Source organism: Tyto alba, unplaced genomic scaffold (genome assembly GCF_018691265.1).
Source record: "Tyto alba isolate M040663 unplaced genomic scaffold, T.alba_DEE_v4.0 Super-Scaffold_10, whole genome shotgun sequence".
Taxonomy (NCBI): Eukaryota; Metazoa; Chordata; class Aves; order Strigiformes; family Tytonidae; genus Tyto; species Tyto alba.
Window position 1 is genome coordinate 9,069,665 of NW_024881262.1, and position 19,834 is coordinate 9,089,498.

At 36.0% G+C, this 19,834-nt stretch overlaps 1 protein-coding gene across 2 annotated transcripts in view; it reads left to right on the forward strand.

The window, feature by feature from the left end:
* Positions 1–18,456, forward strand: part of PIK3CA (phosphatidylinositol-4,5-bisphosphate 3-kinase catalytic subunit alpha) — a 44,449-nt gene extending 25,993 nt beyond the window's left edge. Inside the window, exons 8-22 of one of the 2 annotated variants that reach the window (XR_006165894.1) lie at positions 704–856; positions 965–1,099; positions 4,859–4,983; positions 5,379–5,460; positions 5,924–6,088; positions 6,640–6,743; positions 7,839–8,010; positions 8,345–8,451; positions 8,927–9,048; positions 9,577–9,655; positions 11,570–11,740; positions 12,299–12,416; positions 12,585–12,736; positions 13,878–14,981; positions 15,106–18,456. Coding sequence is in view for 1 of the 2 variants with exons in the window: in XM_042799128.1 (XP_042655062.1) it covers positions 704–856; positions 965–1,099; positions 4,859–4,983; positions 5,379–5,460; positions 5,924–6,088; positions 6,640–6,743; positions 7,839–8,010; positions 8,345–8,451; positions 8,927–9,048; positions 9,577–9,655; positions 11,570–11,740; positions 12,299–12,416; positions 12,585–12,736; positions 13,878–14,148 (1,956 nt within the window). In the remaining variant the exon portion in view is untranslated. Of the gene's footprint in view, positions 1–703; positions 857–964; positions 1,100–4,858; positions 4,984–5,378; positions 5,461–5,923; positions 6,089–6,639; positions 6,744–7,838; positions 8,011–8,344; positions 8,452–8,926; positions 9,049–9,576; positions 9,656–11,569; positions 11,741–12,298; positions 12,417–12,584; positions 12,737–13,877 lie in introns of both variants that reach the window. The other variant, XM_042799128.1, reaches the window with a different exon arrangement.
* Positions 18,457–19,834: the final 1,378 nt, after the last annotated feature.

Genomic DNA, 19,834 nt, shown 5'->3' on the forward strand with positions numbered 1-19,834 from the left:
TTTGTGCTGCTTTAACATTTGATGCAAGATCCTAAATAGTAATTTTTAAGTATCTACACATGTCATGTAATTCTAGCCACTGGCATTATTAAAGTCTGGGTTTGAGTGTGTGTCACAGGTACTATATAGTCTTTTGTCTACAAACAGGTTTACGAATCTTACAGAATCACAGAATGGTTTGGGTTGGAAGGGACCTGAAAGATCATCTAGTTCGAACACCCCTGCTATGGGCAGGGACATCTTTCACTAGACGAGGTTGCTCAGTGTCCTACTTAACCTGACCTCGAACACTTCCAATGATGGGGCATCCACAACTACTCTGGGCAACCTATTCCAGTGTCTCACCACCCTTAAACTAAAAAAAATTTTCTTATGTCCAGTCTAAATCCATTCTCTTACAGTTTGAAACTGTTGCTCTTTGTTCTGTCACTACAAACCGTAGTAAAAAGTCTCTATCTGTTAAAAAAACCTCCCTCCCCCACCTCAAAATAACTCAAGATGATGAAAATGTTAGTGTGTGTTTGCAAGTGTTTTGATACCATTCTGCAAAATGACTGCCATAACAGTCAATCATAGAAAAATATGATGCAGCTTCCACAACCTGCTTCGTAACAGCTTGCTCTGGGGTGAAAACATTATTTCTGCTGACTCACACTGCAATAATTAATAGATGACACTGAAATCATGTTTTAATCTCTTTAAGGAGCACTGCCCATTGGCTTGGGGAAATATAAACATGTTTGATTACACAGACACTCTTGTATCTGGGAAAATGGCTTTGAATCTTTGGGCAGTACCTCATGGGCTGGAGGATTTGTTAAATCCTATTGGTGTTACTGGATCAAATCCAAATAAGGTAAGTATTTGCATGCCAGTTTCCTCTTCAGGAGAACATTTTCAAAATATGCTGTATTGTAATTAGTATAATTCAACAGAAAAAGTAATTTCAATTCCCTTTATATAGGAAACTCCATGTTTAGAGCTGGAATTTGACTGGTTTAGCAATCCTGTAAAGTTTCCAGATATGACAGTGATCGAAGAACATGCCAACTGGACTATATCACGGGAATTGGGCTTTAACTACAGCTATGCAGGGCTGGTAAGACAAACTCCCCTTCCAAGATTAGCTACTAAAATACAAAAGTATTATTTGTTTTACTCAGTATATTACTGATAAAGACAGCTTTTTTTATGTATACTGATCTATTGTAAAAGTGAGAAATCAATTTTTTGTTTCATGTTTAGCAAAGTAGTATATTCTCATTTCTTTATATTACCAGTAAACTGACATAATGCTTCACTGACCAACCAAAACACTTTAAAGAGATACTGTCTTACTATGAAAACTGTTAGAGCCTCTGACATTTTTATAGCACTAATTCAGATGTCTAAACTACTTCGTTTAACTTCTCAAAAGTTGTAATTCTCCTTCAATGATACTGTTTTATTTTGTTGCAATTTCATGTCTACAGGTAGGCTTTCTTCTGTAACCTGAAGGTGCTTGCAACTCTTTACTGGCTGTTTAATGGACTAGTAATGACCAGAAGTACAGGGAGTTCTAAGGGAATTGATTGACGTATACATGAGTGTGGTCCTTTATCTCCTCTCTTACATGAAGAAAATCTGTGTGTTGATAATTGGCTTTTTGGTGAGGTTTGGAGCTTTCTTAAAAGCCCATTTTGGATGACTAAAAGGAGAAAAAAAATAAAAGCAGTAAAGCTAAAATGGTATGTGTTTTAAAAGCAAGGCTGTGAATTCAGTTGGTATGTTTTACATCATCTTTTGGAGGCTGGTTCAAAGACTTGAGAGCTTCCCTAAGACAGCTTTGTGGTCTGTGTGAAGAAGAGTCCTGGGTTGGAAAGTTTCGCTGTGCCAAAAAGTGCGTAGGTGTCAGTAAGCTTCCAGTTCGGGAATTCTGGTGATATTTGTAACTGTCCCATTTCAACATATCTTGAACCAAAGGGTTGTAGGGATTTGATTTCTCTTGGTACTCTATGGGAAGTCCATCAGGGTGGTGTATCTGCTTATGATATGTATTGTGACTCAGCGATGCTGCAGGGGCTCTTAAGTGCTTAAGGACAGCCGGCTTCTTGGTAACTAACACTCCTTTGCTATAACACAGCCTATTACCTGGGCTTATATATACTCAACTCATTATTTGGTTCCGTCTGTAGGCAAAAATAGAAAATCATGAGGAGAATAAGCTCTTAGTTCAGTGACAAAGTAGTGATCGATTTACACATTGCCATTAAAAAAAAAAAAAAAATCTGAAGTAGAATAAAGTCTAATTATTGTGGGGGATTTTTTTGTGATAATCCTTACAATATTGTAGAAGGTGGTCATAGCAGTTAAATATGGAGAAAGCCTATTTACATTAATGACTAGATTGACAGGGAAACAAACCGTATCACTGCTTTGGGGTCTCTTTGTCATTATTTATGCTGCTTTTCTTTGTCCTCCTTGTTGTCTGACAAAGTCCTTGTGTTATTTATCCTTTCTTAAATTATGTTTCATTAAATGCTTGCTAAGTTTGAACATTACTGTTATCTCTTCACATTGTATTTGTTCCCTTTATCTTTTAATGTGTGATATCTTCAGGTCTGAAGTAAAATTTTTTGTATTCAGGTACTGTGCATATTTATAGCTGTTTGTAATATTAATTATATTTAGGGAAATAAAGACTACGCGTTGTTGCTCATTCAAAATTCATACTTAAATTACTGTGTAGCATTGGCCATATCTGAAAAAGGTAAAAAGTGCTTATCTGAAATGGTCAAAATCAGAAAAGGCACTGAGATATGATTTATATAGAAATGTTTTTGTTAGGATACGAAGAACATAACTTTTTTGTTTAACCTTGAAATGCATTACACTGCATTTAAAATCAATTCATACATACTCATAAGAGATCATTTGTAGGTCCATTAATATCTCAAATATGAAGGACTTTTCAAATATTAAATCTAATTTACTGTCCCACAATTCATAGAATTTCAAGTTTTTGGTGTTGACCGCAACAGGATAAATGCATTTTCCTTCTGGGCTTGACCTAAACTATGATCTTTCTGACCCACTATGCAGGTACATTTTACACTTTTTTGACTTTAAGTTACTCTTTAGGATGACTCTTTGGAATCAAGATGAATATGTACAATTAATCACTTGTTCAATATCAACTATTTGATCTTATATCAGGAGTAGGGTGATTATAAAGTCACTTATCCATTAACTTACTTACAGAATGACTCTGGCTTTGCTACTTGCACTGTATCCATTACCATATTTAAGAATGTGTTCTAGAAATTTTCCTGTGCCACTTAGTAGTCCTAAATAATTCCTTCCCAATTTTAAGTCCAGCCCATGTGCTTCAGAACGGTAATAAAAAAGTTGGTGCACTAAGTTCTTACACTACTGACAGAGTAAAGTACTAAAAATCCTGTGAGTTGGTTGATTCATACCTTAATATTGGTAGATGTAAGATTGAAGGCCAGAATACTCTTCTACCATGTAATAGTAGTGAATCTATCATGAGAACACATAATTTATGTGAAGATGGAGGTAAAGAACCTTAAGTCTGAAGTAGATAAAATGTGATATAACCTGACAACGATTTCTGTATTTATGCATATTCTTAGAAATAATACCACTTCACCTTTTAAAGGGTGCCTTGATCTACTACCTGGAAATTTCAGATTGTTCTTCAGCTTTTTTTTAAGCCAAATGCATTGTAAAGACTTTCTGTGAAAGACATGTAGGTATTTCTGTTTTGAAGTATTACTAGTTCAGCCGGTTGAAAATTTCTGTCAACAAAACTGGCGGACAAAGCTCAGTTTGTTTTTGCTTGTTATCTTGTTTAATATGCTCATTAGAAATTGCCTAGGGAAAGAGCAGAACAAGAGGTCAAACACTGTGACTCTACCATTTAAACAATTTGATCTTGAAGAGTCGATCTTATTCTTTTGTAGTAGTAGGTATCATGCAGGTGTGAAAATGTAAGTTCACTTTAAAAGCACTGTTAAACTCTTGCAAAATTTTGGGGATAGCTTCCTCCTAGGTGTCAAACTTGTTTATTACAGTTTTATACTAAAGGCAGTAGTAAAAGCTTCTTAAGATTTCTCTTTTTTGCAGTGCAACTTATTCTATAGTTGAAACTCAAATTACATCATTTTGTATGTTGCTTTGCGAAAAACATATTAACTAAGAAATGGAAAGTATAGGAGAAAAACTTAATTTGGCACATGAGCTGTGAAAAATCAAGTAGTAGTAGTAGTTTCAATACCTCTGCCATTGGTCTAAGCTGGTTCTAATAAATGAAGTCATAAATAAAATAATTTCAGCATGTACCAGTTCTGTCTTCAGTGCTCTCTGGGGAATATCTTACACTAATTCTGGTTAAAGTTTTCCAGTCTTTGTGTTACTCGGGCTTTCCTACAGTGTTCTACCTTTTATTTACCTAGCTTCATCCCCCATAATTTGCTTTTTCAGTTCTGATTCTTCTTCACTCCTTTCAGTAGCTCTCAGCAATCTCCAAACTGGAGACAGAAATGACCAATTTAATTTTGAGCTGCATTACATTGTTGGTCAGATGTAAACTGCTGTTATACCCCCACACAGCTGATGTAGTTGAAGTGTACCTCTTCTTGTCCCAGTAGTGACTAAAAGCCACTGTAGAAATCAAAGGTCTAGTCTTTCATATCTCTCTTTTCAAACTGAAGTCTGCAGTTATAACAAAAGGAAACAAAATACTGTTGCATGACATAGGCTATAAGTGTTGCTATGCTGTTAAAATATTCCATGTATGTTGTACGACAATGGAAGGAAATGTGTGGAGGGTTAATGGACCACTTTCTCTCTGCAGAGTAACAGAATAGCTAGAGATAACGAATTAAGAGAAAGTGACAAGGAGCAACTTCGAGCCATATGTACACGAGATCCTTTATCTGAAATCACTGAGCAAGAGAAGGACTTCCTCTGGAGTCACAGGTATTTAAAAACAAAAACCAAACCAAATTAAAACCGTTTTTGTCACAATCAGACTTTACTTCATTCACTCCAAATTTGTCACGATTGTCTTGGGTTTTACTCCTTCTACTTTCTTCTGTATTGTTGGGGTTAGTGCTTTAGAAAAGGCTTTTAAAGCGTTCTGCATTGTATGTCTTGGTGAATAAGCCCGTGGAGAAAAATAAGTTATTGAAGTAGTTATACGTTTTCCCAATTACTGCAGCCTTACCTTCATGCATGGATCCTGACACCACCTTATGGTATTGATTGGATTCTGCTGACAAAGGAAGAAAAAGGCACAAGATTGAGAGGACATAGTTGATGGTTATAGAAGCGAAAAGTACATCTGGTGCATACAACTTTTTTTTCTTTTGCAGACATTATTGTGTGAATACTCCAGAAATTCTGCCCAAATTACTTTTGTCTGTTAAATGGAATTCTAGAGATGAAGTGGCTCAGGTAACATATAGCACTGAATTGGTTTTAAATTTTGAAGAAGCTTTAAAATCTGCTATTTTAAAGAAAACTTCTGAAGCTAAAAACACATTCTGTGTGCATGATACATTGAACGAAAGCTTTGATGATTCAGTTTGCCATTATAATTGATTGATCAGTCTGGTCCATAGTTCTTGGTTTTTAGCTCAGCCTGAGTCTTTAAAATTTCCTCTTGGTGGCATTATTTGAATCCTTGTTAAGCTGCTGACTTGTCAATTTAGTTAAATGTGAGGTTTTGTTTTCGTTCTTTTTATAGTGGGTAAAATAATAGTCAGCTGGCAACTAAAACCAAATTGAAAGGACTGGCGCGTAAATGGCTTCTACTCAGATGCTGTTTGTTTCTTGTCGATACATTTTAACAGCTGTGTATTACAACTTCTTCTTAATCAATGCAAATGTGTAACGTGCTTAGACTTCCTGTCCACAGATGTACTGTTTGGTAAAAGATTGGCCTCCGATCAAGCCAGAGCAAGCAATGGAGCTTTTGGACTGTAATTATCCAGATCCAATGGTGCGAGCTTTTGCAGTTCGGTGTCTAGAGAAGTACTTGACAGATGACAAACTGTCTCAGTACTTAATCCAGCTAGTACAGGTATATAACACGTTTTGGTATGCTTGATGACTTGTGTATCTTTGATCAGAGGCTTAAAATATGACAAAAATTAAGACGATATGAAAAAGAGGTCGTCAAAAGTATCTTTGCATTGGGGATTATTTAATAGGAGGAGATGAAATGTAGTTCATTTTCTGTAGTGCTGTGGTTTTGCTTGTTGATATTAAATGTCAAAATTTTGCAGAGATGCAAAACTGTTCTACCAACTGGAACAGGCAGCTATTTCAGCTGTCCTAACATATGGGAAAATATGAGAGGAAGCATCTTCTCAAAATTTTGGGCAAGTTGAGTCTAAAATATTTGATAACAGTAAAGGAAGCATCAGATGGTAAGTTCCTAAAATAGAGGCAGCCAGTATACTGTTAGTAGCTATTGTTCAAATCCTAGCACTTGCAAGTATTAATACCAAGATCAGTCATTCTACAAAATTTAGTTTAAAACAGATTGCTATTTATTTAACTGCCTTTAATATGTATATTGTTCACAGAAATAACTGCAGCTGATACTTTTTTCACTTTATCCTTAACTAGGTTCTGAAATATGAACAGTATTTAGATAATCAGCTTGTGAGATTTTTACTCAAGAAGGCACTGACCAATCAAAGGATAGGACATTTCTTCTTTTGGCATTTAAAGTAAGCGTAATATCATGTTAAGGGGTGGTGGGATTCCTATTAGCTATAAACAATCAGTTGTTCTAAAGGCTTGGCATACTAAATGTCCTTTTTTAGGAAAATATTACCAGTTAAAGTTTGTTTCATATTGGTTAAGAGTTTGAATGCGTGGTTTGGTAATAGAAGTCATACTTGGCAGTGTTAAAAGCTAGTTAATAATAGATACTTAGTCTTGCACTTCTTTTTATCTAATGATGATTATTCTAAAAGCCAGGGTAGTCTGATTGCTGGAAGCCTCCCTTATTTTAGCTGTTTACAACTTTGACAGATTTCTGCTGTTTGAACTTTGTTCTGTATACCAGATCCCCCACTGGTCTTTTCCAGAAAATGTTTACAAATAGTTAAGGCCTAAAGAAAGGCACCCAATTTGACCAGCTTTTTTGACTGGGTTTTTGTGATTTCTGGTGTTGAGAAAGCTGAGCATAAATTGGCCTACAACATACTGGTTTGTAGCTAGATCTTGCCTAAAAATGCTGTTCTGAGGTAGTGTGATCAGACACAGAAATAGAATCAAGGAATCTTTGTTGTGCTTTGTTTTCTACTTCCCTTGGTAATCATCAGGCATAATGGAGTAAGTTGCTTCATTAACTTGTCGGAGTGGATGTATTTTCGGACTGTGCGAAGACTGAGTAGATAAGAACAAGGAAGCTAGAGGGGCCACAGCCTGGGATTGGCTAAGTGAGACAAGGAGAAAATGAAACAGGTTAGCTTTTCTCTTAGCAGAGAATCTGGAACTTGAGTTGGAAGCTTGAGGTTTACAACAGAGTTTCTGGGAAGCATGGATTTTGAATAAAGGCCAAGGGGTAGAAAAGGACAAGGTGGAGCAAGAAGGAATGGAGTAAAAGCCTATAAACTCTGTGCTGAATTAGTTGTAAAAGGTACTGATGTCTGATCAGTCCAGTCAAAATGGGATGAGTTTTGGGAGGTCAATACAAGTTTATATGAAAAGGGGGATCCATAAGCAGCCCTCAGGATGATGGTACAGGTATACCTTAATTTTTGTCACCTCTGAGTGGTCTTGTCTTTAAGCTATAACTGTTCTTTCTCTCTGTGTAGGTCTGAAATGCACAATAAAACTGTAAGTCAGAGGTTTGGTTTGCTTCTGGAGTCCTATTGTCGGGCATGTGGAATGTACCTGAAGCATCTGAGCAGGCAGGTGGAGGCTATGGAGAAGTTGATTAACCTCACAGATATTCTCAAGCAGGAAAAAAAAGATGAGACCCAAAAGGTATTATAAGCTGTCCACATACCAAAACTGTTGCTTTTGAGTTGCGGGAATTACTTAGAACTGTGTTCAATTTTATTAACTAAGAAAGAATGCTAACTTCAGTAGACAGTATGTTATCCTAGAATCTGTAATATTTTCTGTGTTCATCGCCATTGTCGGCCTCTTAAGGCAATAGAACCTAACATTAAGGGTTTCAATTTGTGTAATATGTGGCTAAGCAGTTGTTTGTTGGAACTGTGTAAAACCACACCTTAAAACCAAAGCTAAAACCTGATACTTGCTTTCATTTGCATGTAGTTAGTGTTCTCAAAACCTGAATGTGATTATTTATCAGGTACAGATGAAGTTTCTTGTTGAACAAATGAGACGGCCAGATTTTATGGATGCTTTACAAGGTTTTATCTCTCCTCTTAATCCTGCACATCAACTGGGAAATCTTCGGTATTGTCTTCAGTTTTGAAGCTTGTCTAGATATTTAAATAAATGCTTAGTAATGTTAACATACTTAAATGTTAGTATCTTCAAAGATAACAGAATAATATTTATAGCAGAGTAATTAATGAAGAGTTGAAGTAGTTTCAATCTAACGGTTTAACAAATTGGGGAATAACATGAGGGCAGTTAGTTTAAGTGACAGAAACTGCAGTCCTTTCTCCATTTGTAAGGAAGTACTCAGCCAGAGGATAATTTACAATGTTGCCAGTTTTTCTGTTGGGATTAGCAAATGGTTAACACTACACTTAAATTAGGAAGTTTGAAGCTGAAAGTAGAAGTGGTTGACTGCTGGTTACCCACGCATCTTTAATTTGATACTACTTCAAAGAGTTTGAATAAAACAGGGAGAATTTAGTATTACAGAAACATGGTATGAGAATCAAATTGTGCTTATTTCATAGAAACCTTATCTCTTTTATAGGCTTGAGGAGTGCAGGATAATGTCATCTGCAAAAAGGCCCCTGTGGTTGAACTGGGAAAACCCAGATATTATGTCTGAATTATTATTTCAAAACAATGAGATAATATTTAAAAATGGAGACGGTAAGGAAAAATAAGTGTAATCCAAAAGCTACGTATCTGTTTATTTTCTTAACCAACTGTTTAGTATTCTCTCTAAGCATATAAAATACATAGCTTGGAAAAAAAAAATATTATTTGAGCAAAGCAATTTTCTTTACCAGAAAAATTAAGCATGCACAAATAAGTATTCATCTCAGCCATGTACAAATTTTTTATGGTCTACCATGCTCAGTCTGAGGTGGAACATGATATTATTTAATACTTTGTTTTTTTAACTTGAAAACCTCTTTAAGATATTGCAGATGTGTACTCTGTAATTCCATTGTCATGTTTTTAGTGTATATTTTTAAACTGCTTTGAAATCACCACCACAAACTTATATTAATTCTCAGCTACTTAAAATCTGCTTTTCTCTCTGAAAGAACAAAACCTAACTATGCAAGCCTCATTTCCTTAGGACATACTTTTTGGGGGGAAAAGTAAAATAAGATGTAATGAAGTGTTCTGGTGTTATGAAATTTGCAATCTCTATGTATTTGACTATTCCAGACTTGCGTCAGGACATGCTGACACTTCAGATAATTAGAATTATGGAAAACATCTGGCAAAATCAGGGTCTTGATCTTCGGTAAGCACTAGAGGTCATTCTCAAGCAATACTGTTCTTAACGGGCTTTGCATAGGTTAGTTGCCAGGGATTGTTCTCCCAGGGGTAACAAATGAAATGCTATAAATAGTTATGTTTGTACATGTTAGAGCAATTTTTTTTTTTTTTTTAATTTATCTTGTTTAATAGCCTTCAGTTAGCTAAACGTCTGGATTCTGTAAAGATACAATTGTATTTGGAAAATACTTAAGTCTCATTCAAGTGGGTATGAGGGATATACATAGCAGGAATGGCTACAGGAGCTAACACGCACCAGCCCCACTACAGTCTACCGATGGTATCTGTAGGATTTGCTTTCAACAAATTGCCAAACTTGCAGCCCTGTTGAGCAATGACTCTTTGTAGTTGGTATCTTCACTTCAGTACACAAAATAGGTACTACCCAGTCCGATATGCATGCGGCTTCTCCACCTCTAAATACTCTGTGGGCTACAGGAGCTTCTGCAGAATGTCATTCAGTGTAAACTATTCTGCTTCTAGAAAACTGATGCTAGACAGGTTGCACTTAAAAATACGTGTTTGCTGCATGGTGGATTTTTAAGTGGCAGCATAACAGAGCTGCCTCGGCACTGTCAAATCAAGTATGCTCTTTGCACTACCAGTTCTTATTTCCTCATCGTCTAGATGAAAGGACCTATTGGTCTACCTCATCTCTCATGCATCTGGGCGACTGCTTTGTCTCTGTGACTGTAATGAGTGATGGAATTATGGCTTTGTCCAAGAATGGTTAGCAGAGTTACTAGAAATTGCGACTTATCCCACTAAGGCCACTAAACTGTATGTCTCTGGTACAGAAAGTCTAACAGTCCAGAGTTTATGCCACCTCCTAAAGAAAATAGATGTACTTCACTGTTTTCCTTTGACCTCCAAATCAGACTTTTATTTAAAAATGCAAGTGTAGATACAAATATACTTTTAGTACCTGCAAATAAAGTGCTGTTAATCTAGAGAGAAGCCCACCTCCGCAGCAACACCAGCAGTCAGCTCTGCACTGGTGTTCCATAGGTTAAAAAACAACAAAAAACATTGTTTTTTGGGGTTTTTTTACTATGGCATCACAGAAAAAAATCATCATACTCCAGTGTTACTTTATAGGTGTGACACTTCCACTCTGAAAAGGAGACGAGAGAAGAGGGCTGCTTTTAGGTATATGACCCTCCCAGATTTTTTTTATGGAGATTATCCTTTCACTTACAGATTAAAAAAAAGTGATTCATGATGTTCTTTACAGAGTCCATGAATAAACACCTCTTTACAGTTAGTCCATTAACATCTGGATAAATTGTAATGTTGCTAACTGTAGATTACAGGTACAATTTTGTGATATATTTAGGTATTATTCAGAAACTAGTTTTGAAGGTCCCATGCTGGTTTTACATACCAAGTATTACCTGCTAGTTTTTTACAGTAACCCATGAAATCTTAACATCCATTTTCTGAATTCTTAAATTCTGTTTCTGGTACTTAACTTTGAATGTAGTTGAATAGATCTTGTTAAATTATACTGAATGCCTTTTTTAAGGTTTTTTTCAGCATATTCCCCAAGGCCTCCAAGAACATGTTAACAAAATTTTGCCTTAAGCTTTTGTCCTGATACAAAACTGAAGAATGATGTTGGTAAATACAGTGGCTGGCATGTTACTGTGTTAATATCTGGTATGTTTTTTCCACAGGACTAACAATAATACACCCATAAAACATTAAAACAGATTTTCATATCATAATGTAACAGATGACACTTACCTGATAAGGATTATTAAATGTGCCTGTTGCTTGCTGTCTTAAAACTTAACTGTAACAAAAACAAAAAAAAAAACAACAAACAAAAAACAAAACAAAACAAAAAAACCATCAAAACCAACCCTTCATCTTTCAGGATGTTGCCTTATGGTTGTTTGTCTATTGGTGACTGTGTGGGACTCATTGAGGTGGTGAGGAGCTCTCATACGATCATGCAGATTCAGTGTAAAGGAGGCTTAAAAGGAGCACTGCAGTTCAACAGCCATACATTGCATCAGTGGCTCAAGGACAAGAACAAAGGAGAAATGTGAGACTTCCTGTTCCCTTGGTTTTTCTTGTTCACATGATCTTTTTGATGGAAACTTCAAGAGAACTACAGTTTATCAAGTGGGAAATTACGTCTATCTGGTTTTAAGATTTTTTTTTTTGTGTGTGTGTGGTGTGGTTTTTGTTCTGGTTTGGTTTTCCTGCCCTTGTTTGCCTAATATTCCTGCTTGTAGCTCTTCTGGTGAGTTTGGTTGTGACGCTTCTCAGCAGTAGAGCAGAAGTTGGAGGTAGAACTATGAAGATATGGCTTAAGTCCGTATTTTAACAGTAGCTCATCAGAATGAAAACTGCTGACCTTCAAAAGAGGGACAGTCACTTTAATAGCCAGTTTACTGTTCCATGATATAACTGTAAGTACTACTGTTTTCAGAGTATGCTGAATTTCTCTGATAAAGTGATGAAGTCCATGAACTCTGCTTCACTGAGAGAAGATAGTAGAGGTTGGCCTTTCCTTAATGGGGAGGGGATAAAAAAATGTCTGCACTTTCGTATTATTAGAATATCTGTCGGAAAATATCTCTCTTTTTGTTTTCAATAGGTATGATGCAGCTATTGACTTGTTTACACGTTCTTGCGCTGGCTACTGTGTTGCTACCTTTATACTGGGCATTGGTGATCGCCACAATAGTAACATCATGGTAAAAGATGATGGACAAGTAAGATACGTTTTTCTACAAACATAGCCTAGTGTCATCTCTCACTTTGAGATGAGTTGGTTTAAAAAAAAAAAAATCCATTTCAACTATAAGTAACTGATCAATTTTATTATGACGTCGTTTAAACAAGGAATTACTAATTTAAAAATACCTTTCTGTCTTTCCAAGCTGTTTCACATTGACTTTGGGCACTTCCTTGATCACAAGAAGAAAAAATTTGGTTATAAAAGAGAGCGTGTGCCATTTGTCTTAACACAAGACTTCTTAATAGTAATTAGTAAAGGAGCCCAAGAATGTACCAAAACAAGGGAGTTTGAAAGGTGAGCCTTTTTTAAAGTGTTAAACTTGCAGAATGTTTTATACCTAAAACACACTTTACTACTGGTAACTTTTAATAATTAGACCTTTTCACCAAAAAGTAGTATTTTAATTGGCTTGCAGTGAGTATGTTCTAATTCTTTAGTTGAAGATGAGCCATCCGCTTGTAAATCAGTAGGTGATCTTAGCACTTACATGGCCTTTGGTTCATGAAACCTCACTTTATCTTTGCAGGGTCAGCACACATGTGAATAAAGATAATTTTTTTAATATCTGATTTATTTTATTTAATACTTAAAATACTCTTGGGGTTGCGTAACTGCAAAAACTGAGAATTCTTAAATATCAGGTGTAATGCGCATTCAGAGCCTTTCTGGTCACTCAGCAGTAACTTCTCTCTCCTATTGCCATTGTGATATCAGCTCTTCAGCTGGCCTCTGTAGCTTGTGTGACATTCTGCAGAACCTGATAAGAAAGGAGAACTTTATAATAACAATAAAATTTTTAAAAAAACGTATCTGTTGCTGTAGTCATTCTTAATATCTGTCCTTCCAGATATCCAGTCTGAGAGGTTTCAATTTTAATTTCATTATGTTGGATGGGAGGGAGATAGGTTTTAAGTTAGTGTTGTCTGAATGCTGCTGTAAAGCTTTTTTGGTATTTTTTTTTTTCTCAACCTGACTTAAGTGGACATTTCTCACCCAATATTGTGATACAGCAAATGCCGCTGTCTTTGCATTTTCAATATTTAAGGAGCAACAGCCGCTGTCATCATAAAACTACAGGTAACCAGGAAAAGCACTGCAGCAGTATATCAGGATATGTGCTTTGATTATGAAATGTCAGTAGCGATGACTAAAATGGCTCTGAACTTCCAGAAACTTGTGTTGAAAGCTTGCGTGAATTGCAAATGAGGTTTAAGGCTAGAAAGCCTGTCTTCAGTTTGGTTATTGTGTTAGTCTGACCACTACTGATTCTTGCAGAAATCAAGATGAGTCTATTTTCTCAGCTACATCTTGATGTTCTTACTAGACTAATACTGTCTACTTTTTTTAGTGTCCAGTTACCTGAAAACTCTTTTGCAGGTGAAATAATGTGCATCTAATAAGGAAATACACTGAGCTTTTTCCCTGTCTCTTCCAGGTTTCAGGAGATGTGTTATAAGGCTTATCTAGCAATTCGGCAGCATGCCAATCTCTTCATAAATCTTTTCTCCATGATGCTTGGCTCAGGAATGCCAGAACTGCAGTCCTTTGACGATATTGCATACATTCGAAAGACCCTTGCATTGGACAAAACTGAGCAGGAAGCTCTTGAGTATTTCATGAAGCAAATGAATGATGCTCACCATGGTGGTTGGACAACAAAAATGGACTGGATCTTCCACACAATAAAGCAACATGCTTTGAACTGAAATGAAAGCAAAGAAAACAAGAACTGATAGCCCACTTTGTGGGTACTGCACTGTTAATACCTGTTAGCAGCAATGACTGGTTGCATAGGAATTGCACAAATCACAAACACTAGAATTTATGGCAAGCAAAGAGATGAACTGTTCAGACAACTGTTGGAAAGTAATGTAAAACAGGGTTTCAGATAGCACTAAAATTGTACGCTTCAAAAATTAAGCTTTAGTATGATGTGTGACTTCATGTTATGCCTTAAGCCCAAAAGGTAAACTTGGAAGAATGTTTCCTTTTTTCATTTGATAGGATAAATTAGAAGGAAAAAGAAAATAGTGCTAGCATGAACATAGTCCATCACATATTACCTTAGATCTGGTACAGCAAGTAGAGACTATGCTGGATTGAGAAGAGTGAAAAGAGAATTCAAGTGATAGAAAATATTTAAATGCAGCATAGTTTGTAAGGGAAGAAGTTTTAAGCTCAAAGATCTAAAAACAATAGTGAGAGGACAGTGCCTTTTAAATGTGCTCAGAGGCATTAACGCTTATGGGGTTTAGATGACCCTTTGATTTCTGGGTCCGTCACCTGCACAGTTTCCGAAAGCAGTAGGAAATAGGTCCATTCAGTATGGTGTTTCTTCTGCTCAGTATTTCTAGGGGTGCAATTCATACCTTCACAAAGAAACTCCCTATCATCCCCCAAAACTGACTAACCTGGAAATGGAATGGTCAGAATTGGGTTTAGTGCAACGGAGAGTTGTAGTGTTCATCTTAGGTTTGCTTTAATCTAACTTGAACTGAATAGATTTTTTTCATACATGTTTTCCAGTACCTAAAGAAAGGTGAGTTATTAAAATTATTGAAAGATTATTTTTTTATAAAGGCTATTTATATAATAGGAACTATTATTAATATATATTCTTTATTTACATGATTTGTCCAATATTCACTCTTTTAATTTTGCAGCCCAGTTCTATCTGTCCAAGACTCCCGTTTCCATTAATGTCACTGAAGGTGACCAGATATACTCCTAGGACCAAATTCAACCCTGGTGAAAGAGGACACAAGTACCATTGAAGTAGTGGGAGATATACCCACTAATGCCAGAGGTGAACTTGGCCTAAGTCTCTTCACAAGTTTTTGGGCATCACTCTTCACGTTACTGAAGTGATATGCTGGCTATTCAAGGAATGTACATTTAAACCCTCAATCCTTGGGTCCACCATTTCTCTTCTTTCTTCCTCCTTTGGAAGTGGTTGTTTAATCCAGTAACAGACACATCAGAAACAGCAATTTAGATTTTCAACATGATCAATAATAAGCAGTTCAACATACAGCAGATAAGTTGGCTAGCTCAAAGCATGTGGAGTTACCAAACATTTTATACCTTTGTCTGTTTTGTGTGTGTAATATATATTTGTAAATCTAGTTGTTGTCCTCTAACACAATTACAATGTGTGCAATCAATTAAATTGGCACCACTTTTTGAAACTGGTCAGAGTACTGAGGATTTCAGACTGCCCTTATTGCACAACTTCAGGTAGGACTGTTTTTCTAATTATTAAACAGTTTTTTTAATTAGTGAAGCCCATGATTCTGAGGGTAATGTTCACCCTAACATTTTAAACTTGTTAGATTGGCAGCACTTGGAGTGAATTCCAAAGGTTTGGGGCTTTCGGGGGTTCAGCTTATTCTCTTGCAAACACGCACCAAGGTGCCACTCAAAGTGCAATACCACATGTAATATAAAATATGCTGACAGCTGGTGTTAGATTAGAATATAAGTATATAACTAAACTGTACTTTGTGGAGGCTGTACTAATGAGGTAATGAGTGGTTGGCTTCATTTAGCAAATTGTAATATATTAAAAATGTGCAATCAATTACATTATGAAAGACTTTGGGGATTGTAAAGCCAGGACTTTGGTCTTTCAAGATACTTTCATAGTCAAGATCCTGCAGTTGATTACTGCACCCATGGATACTTGATGTTATGGGGAGAAACCTGTTTTTGTGGACACTACAGAAGTTCCAAGAATAGTATGGGGAATGTGAAACTTGATTTCCTTCATTCTGCTAAATATTTTGGAGTAGTCAAATAGACTTCCCATTGCTCTCTTTATTGACTGTTACATATTCCTTTTTGTTCATATGAATATTTTAACTCCTGCTAACCTTGGTCATACTTTCCAGACAAAATTACCCTTGTATGTGTTACTTTGCAGTCAAACCACTCTGGTGGTTAGATCTTTTAAAACATGGCTTAGTTTCAATTTGAATTTAGTTCTCAATCTGAAACCCCGTTGGCTGTAACCCTTAATTTAACTGAGTAAAACTGTTGCACAAATGCTACATTAGGTGCTATATTATCCTTATTTATCTGGTATTGAAACAATGCTTTACCTCATTTATCTAAGATGGTCAGCCTATTCCAACCTGGATTAAAAGATCAGCTCAAATCTATTGGATGTTATGACCCCAACTTCTTTTGTACTTTGCCCCTTTCTAGCCATTTACTTCTGTAAATATGAATATAAATGTCTTTCAGTTCAAGCATAGTGTTCTGCACCCTTTTTGCACAAACAGAAAGGTATGAGGAATCAGGCTCTGTTTCCAAAAGTTACTGCAACTAAATACTGTGCATAGCTGTAGAAGTTATGAACATCAAATAGTAAAAGGAAAGAAACTTCATAGCGATACAGACATAATACAATTTGGGAAAATTATAGCCTTTAAACAAAATTGTTAAAAAGTAGGAGAAGCTTATGGGCTTTAAGCAGTTCTTACTATAACCGGGATGGGTATTTGAAAAACATTGTGCTGGTGTTCCAGGAAAAAAAAAAGTAGTTTTTTCAGCCTCAAAATGTACAACCCTAATTACCTTACCCTGTTACACCAGTTTTGTGCTGATGTGACTTCACTGAAGGTAGTGGAGGTACTACTTACTTACATTGGTGTAAACGAGAGGATGTCATCTATTCTCAGTATCAGAAATCAAATCTGTTTACAGACTGTGGAAGCACCTGTAACAGAGCTCTAGATTTTTACAGAGATTGCTTGGAATTTGGATTTTTTATTTTTTAAATATTCCCATTTCATGGAGGTTTAGAGATGTTCCCTTTATTCTGAGAATCAGCTTCACAAAACACTACATAACTTTAAGCTTGAATTAAATCTGAACACCTTGCTCCTGCAAAACATTACAGTAGGATTACCAGAGCGAGGAGCCCAGGATTGGGCCATATGTTTTATTACAAAGCACTACGAAATGGTGATTTAGTGAAATATTAATTTAAAGACAGTAACTTTTTCAACTGTGAAACTATGTTTGATTTTGACAGAACAGGATGCTGCTGCTAAGTTTTTCTTAAAAATGTATTATTTGCTTTCCTAAAGGTAGCAGAAAAAGCACCTGTACTGACATACGCACTCTTTTCTGTTCTGAAAGGGTGCACTAGTAGGTTTTTCTTATAGGTGAAACAGACTTTCAGTACAATTTTTAAAATGAAAACATTTAAATAAAATCAAAATCATTAGTGGTTTGGCATCTTGTGGAGAAGATAGAAGCCTGCGTATTAAGGGCAATATAGAAATTACCAAGCTTATAGAGAACTTTGTATGTGATGACCCTGCTGGTGGTGGTTTGGAGGGTTGTTTTTGTTTTTTTTTTTCCAACTTTCCCTTTTATGTAAAATATTAAAAACCCTTTACTGGTCAGTAGCCCATGTTTGTTGACAATTTGAAGGTATTTTCTTTGCTTTGTCATTGTATAACTGGCATGTTCCAACATCTGTTCTTAATAATAATTGTGAATTCCTCCTGTTCTGCATGTCTGTACAGGTTGCAGACCTGGGCTGGACCCATTCAAAAAAAAAAATATCAAAAAAAGCCACTTGAAATTACTATTTTGTTGATGTTTTTGACATCTTGAAAATGCTTCAAGTTAATGAAAATGGCGTGGTATTACAGAAAGAATTGTAACTTGCTGCTTCTAAGATTATTTTTTTTTTAACTTCTTTCTCTTGTTTTAGTTTTACTTGAATCAAAGAAGAACCACACTTGGTTTTTTAAATACTATATAGCTGTGGATGTTGTTGCAGATTGTTGAATCCCAAATTAATTTTTCAATGTTTCATACGAATAATGAATTTGTATCTTTTTTTTTTGTGCTGAAAGTTGTCTCAGTTTAGGTAAGGCTCTATCTGTCCAAAATGATGTGTAGCTCACCACGCCTGCAGTTGGTGTGGGGTTTTTGTTTTTTTGTTTTGTTTTGTTTTATATTTACATCTGTGTTAATAAAGGGAGGCCAACTGGAAACTGGATAAAGAAGTTCTCTATCTGCATACACTAACCAAACCTACAGGTGCTCTGGTCACTGAGAAATTCTGATTTCAGTTATGCTAATTATAACCCTGACTTCATCAGAATCACTCTGGATTCACAACAGCATATGAAATCGGAATTAGACTGTATGTATATTAAAGTTCTAGATTACTTATTCATATGATTCAGTATGAGAGGTCCTCTCTTAATAAGAGGAATGTTTACTAGCAGCCCGGTTAAACACTTGACAATTTTACTTTGAAATAATCCTTAACTAGCCTTTTCAGCTCTCCAATTCATGACTACTGTGATCTTGTCTATAGTTCCCTTCATTCTTGAGACTTCCAGGATTTTTATTTCTTGCTAGCTTAAATATTTCCTCTTCGTACTCCTTAATATTACAAAGACTTGTTGAACCCACACTCAGGAGAAGTAGTTGTTCTTAATTTTCAGTACCGTATTATTGACTTCTAAGCTTTATGGGATAGACTTTTAAAAGTATGAGGTCTTACTGTGTTAGCACTCCTAAGACAGAGCTCTTTCCCTGTCTCTTCCTAACACCCCCCTTCTCCCTTAGAAAGGGACATGCCCATAGCATAGGAACAGCATCAAATATTTGTAAGAGAAGATCAATTGGAGCAATGCTCTGCCTGTACTTGGAAGCTAGTGTCCACTTTAGTTTGTATAAATGTGTCTTAAGGTGTCCTTACTGTCACTTCTGTATGTCATGCAATATTCCTTTGACATAAGGAAGGCCAAAAGTATACTGCTCTTTCTTGATGCTTTCTGAAATTCTGCTGCCAGATCTCCAGTAGCTATTAGACTGGTTTAAGAACCACTTAGTTCAGTGTAACTGCATCAATTTTGTTAGGGACCTGTTGCACTAATAAAATTAATCACAGTTAAATCTGACTTAATTGTATTGCTGAAGTTACAGAAAGCTGAATTCAAGCAGAAGTTGTTCTTCCTGAGAATCTTATGTCTGTTGTAGTTTAGTTAATCCTTGGGAGCCAAAACACAGATAATCATAGATGTAGTCTCATTCTGCCTTGATTCTTTGGCTTAACTACTTTTCCTCTATTTCCAGGTTTTATTAATGGTGTTCTGTATCCTGAATTATCACATGTCCCAGGCTGTTGTTGTCATACTGTTTCATTTGGGACAGAGGAAAGAAAGGAAGAGGTGAAGAGATGAATCTTCTTGTCTTACAGCCACTGTGGTCCAAATTCTTCATCTTCTCTTGTGAAGATAAATGTACAATTCATATTTTGGTAGTATCACCTTTTCTCCTTCCCCCTCTGGAAGTTTATCTGTGAATAACCATATATGATATCCCTGGTGGAGAAAAGGATTTTAAATATATATGGCTGCA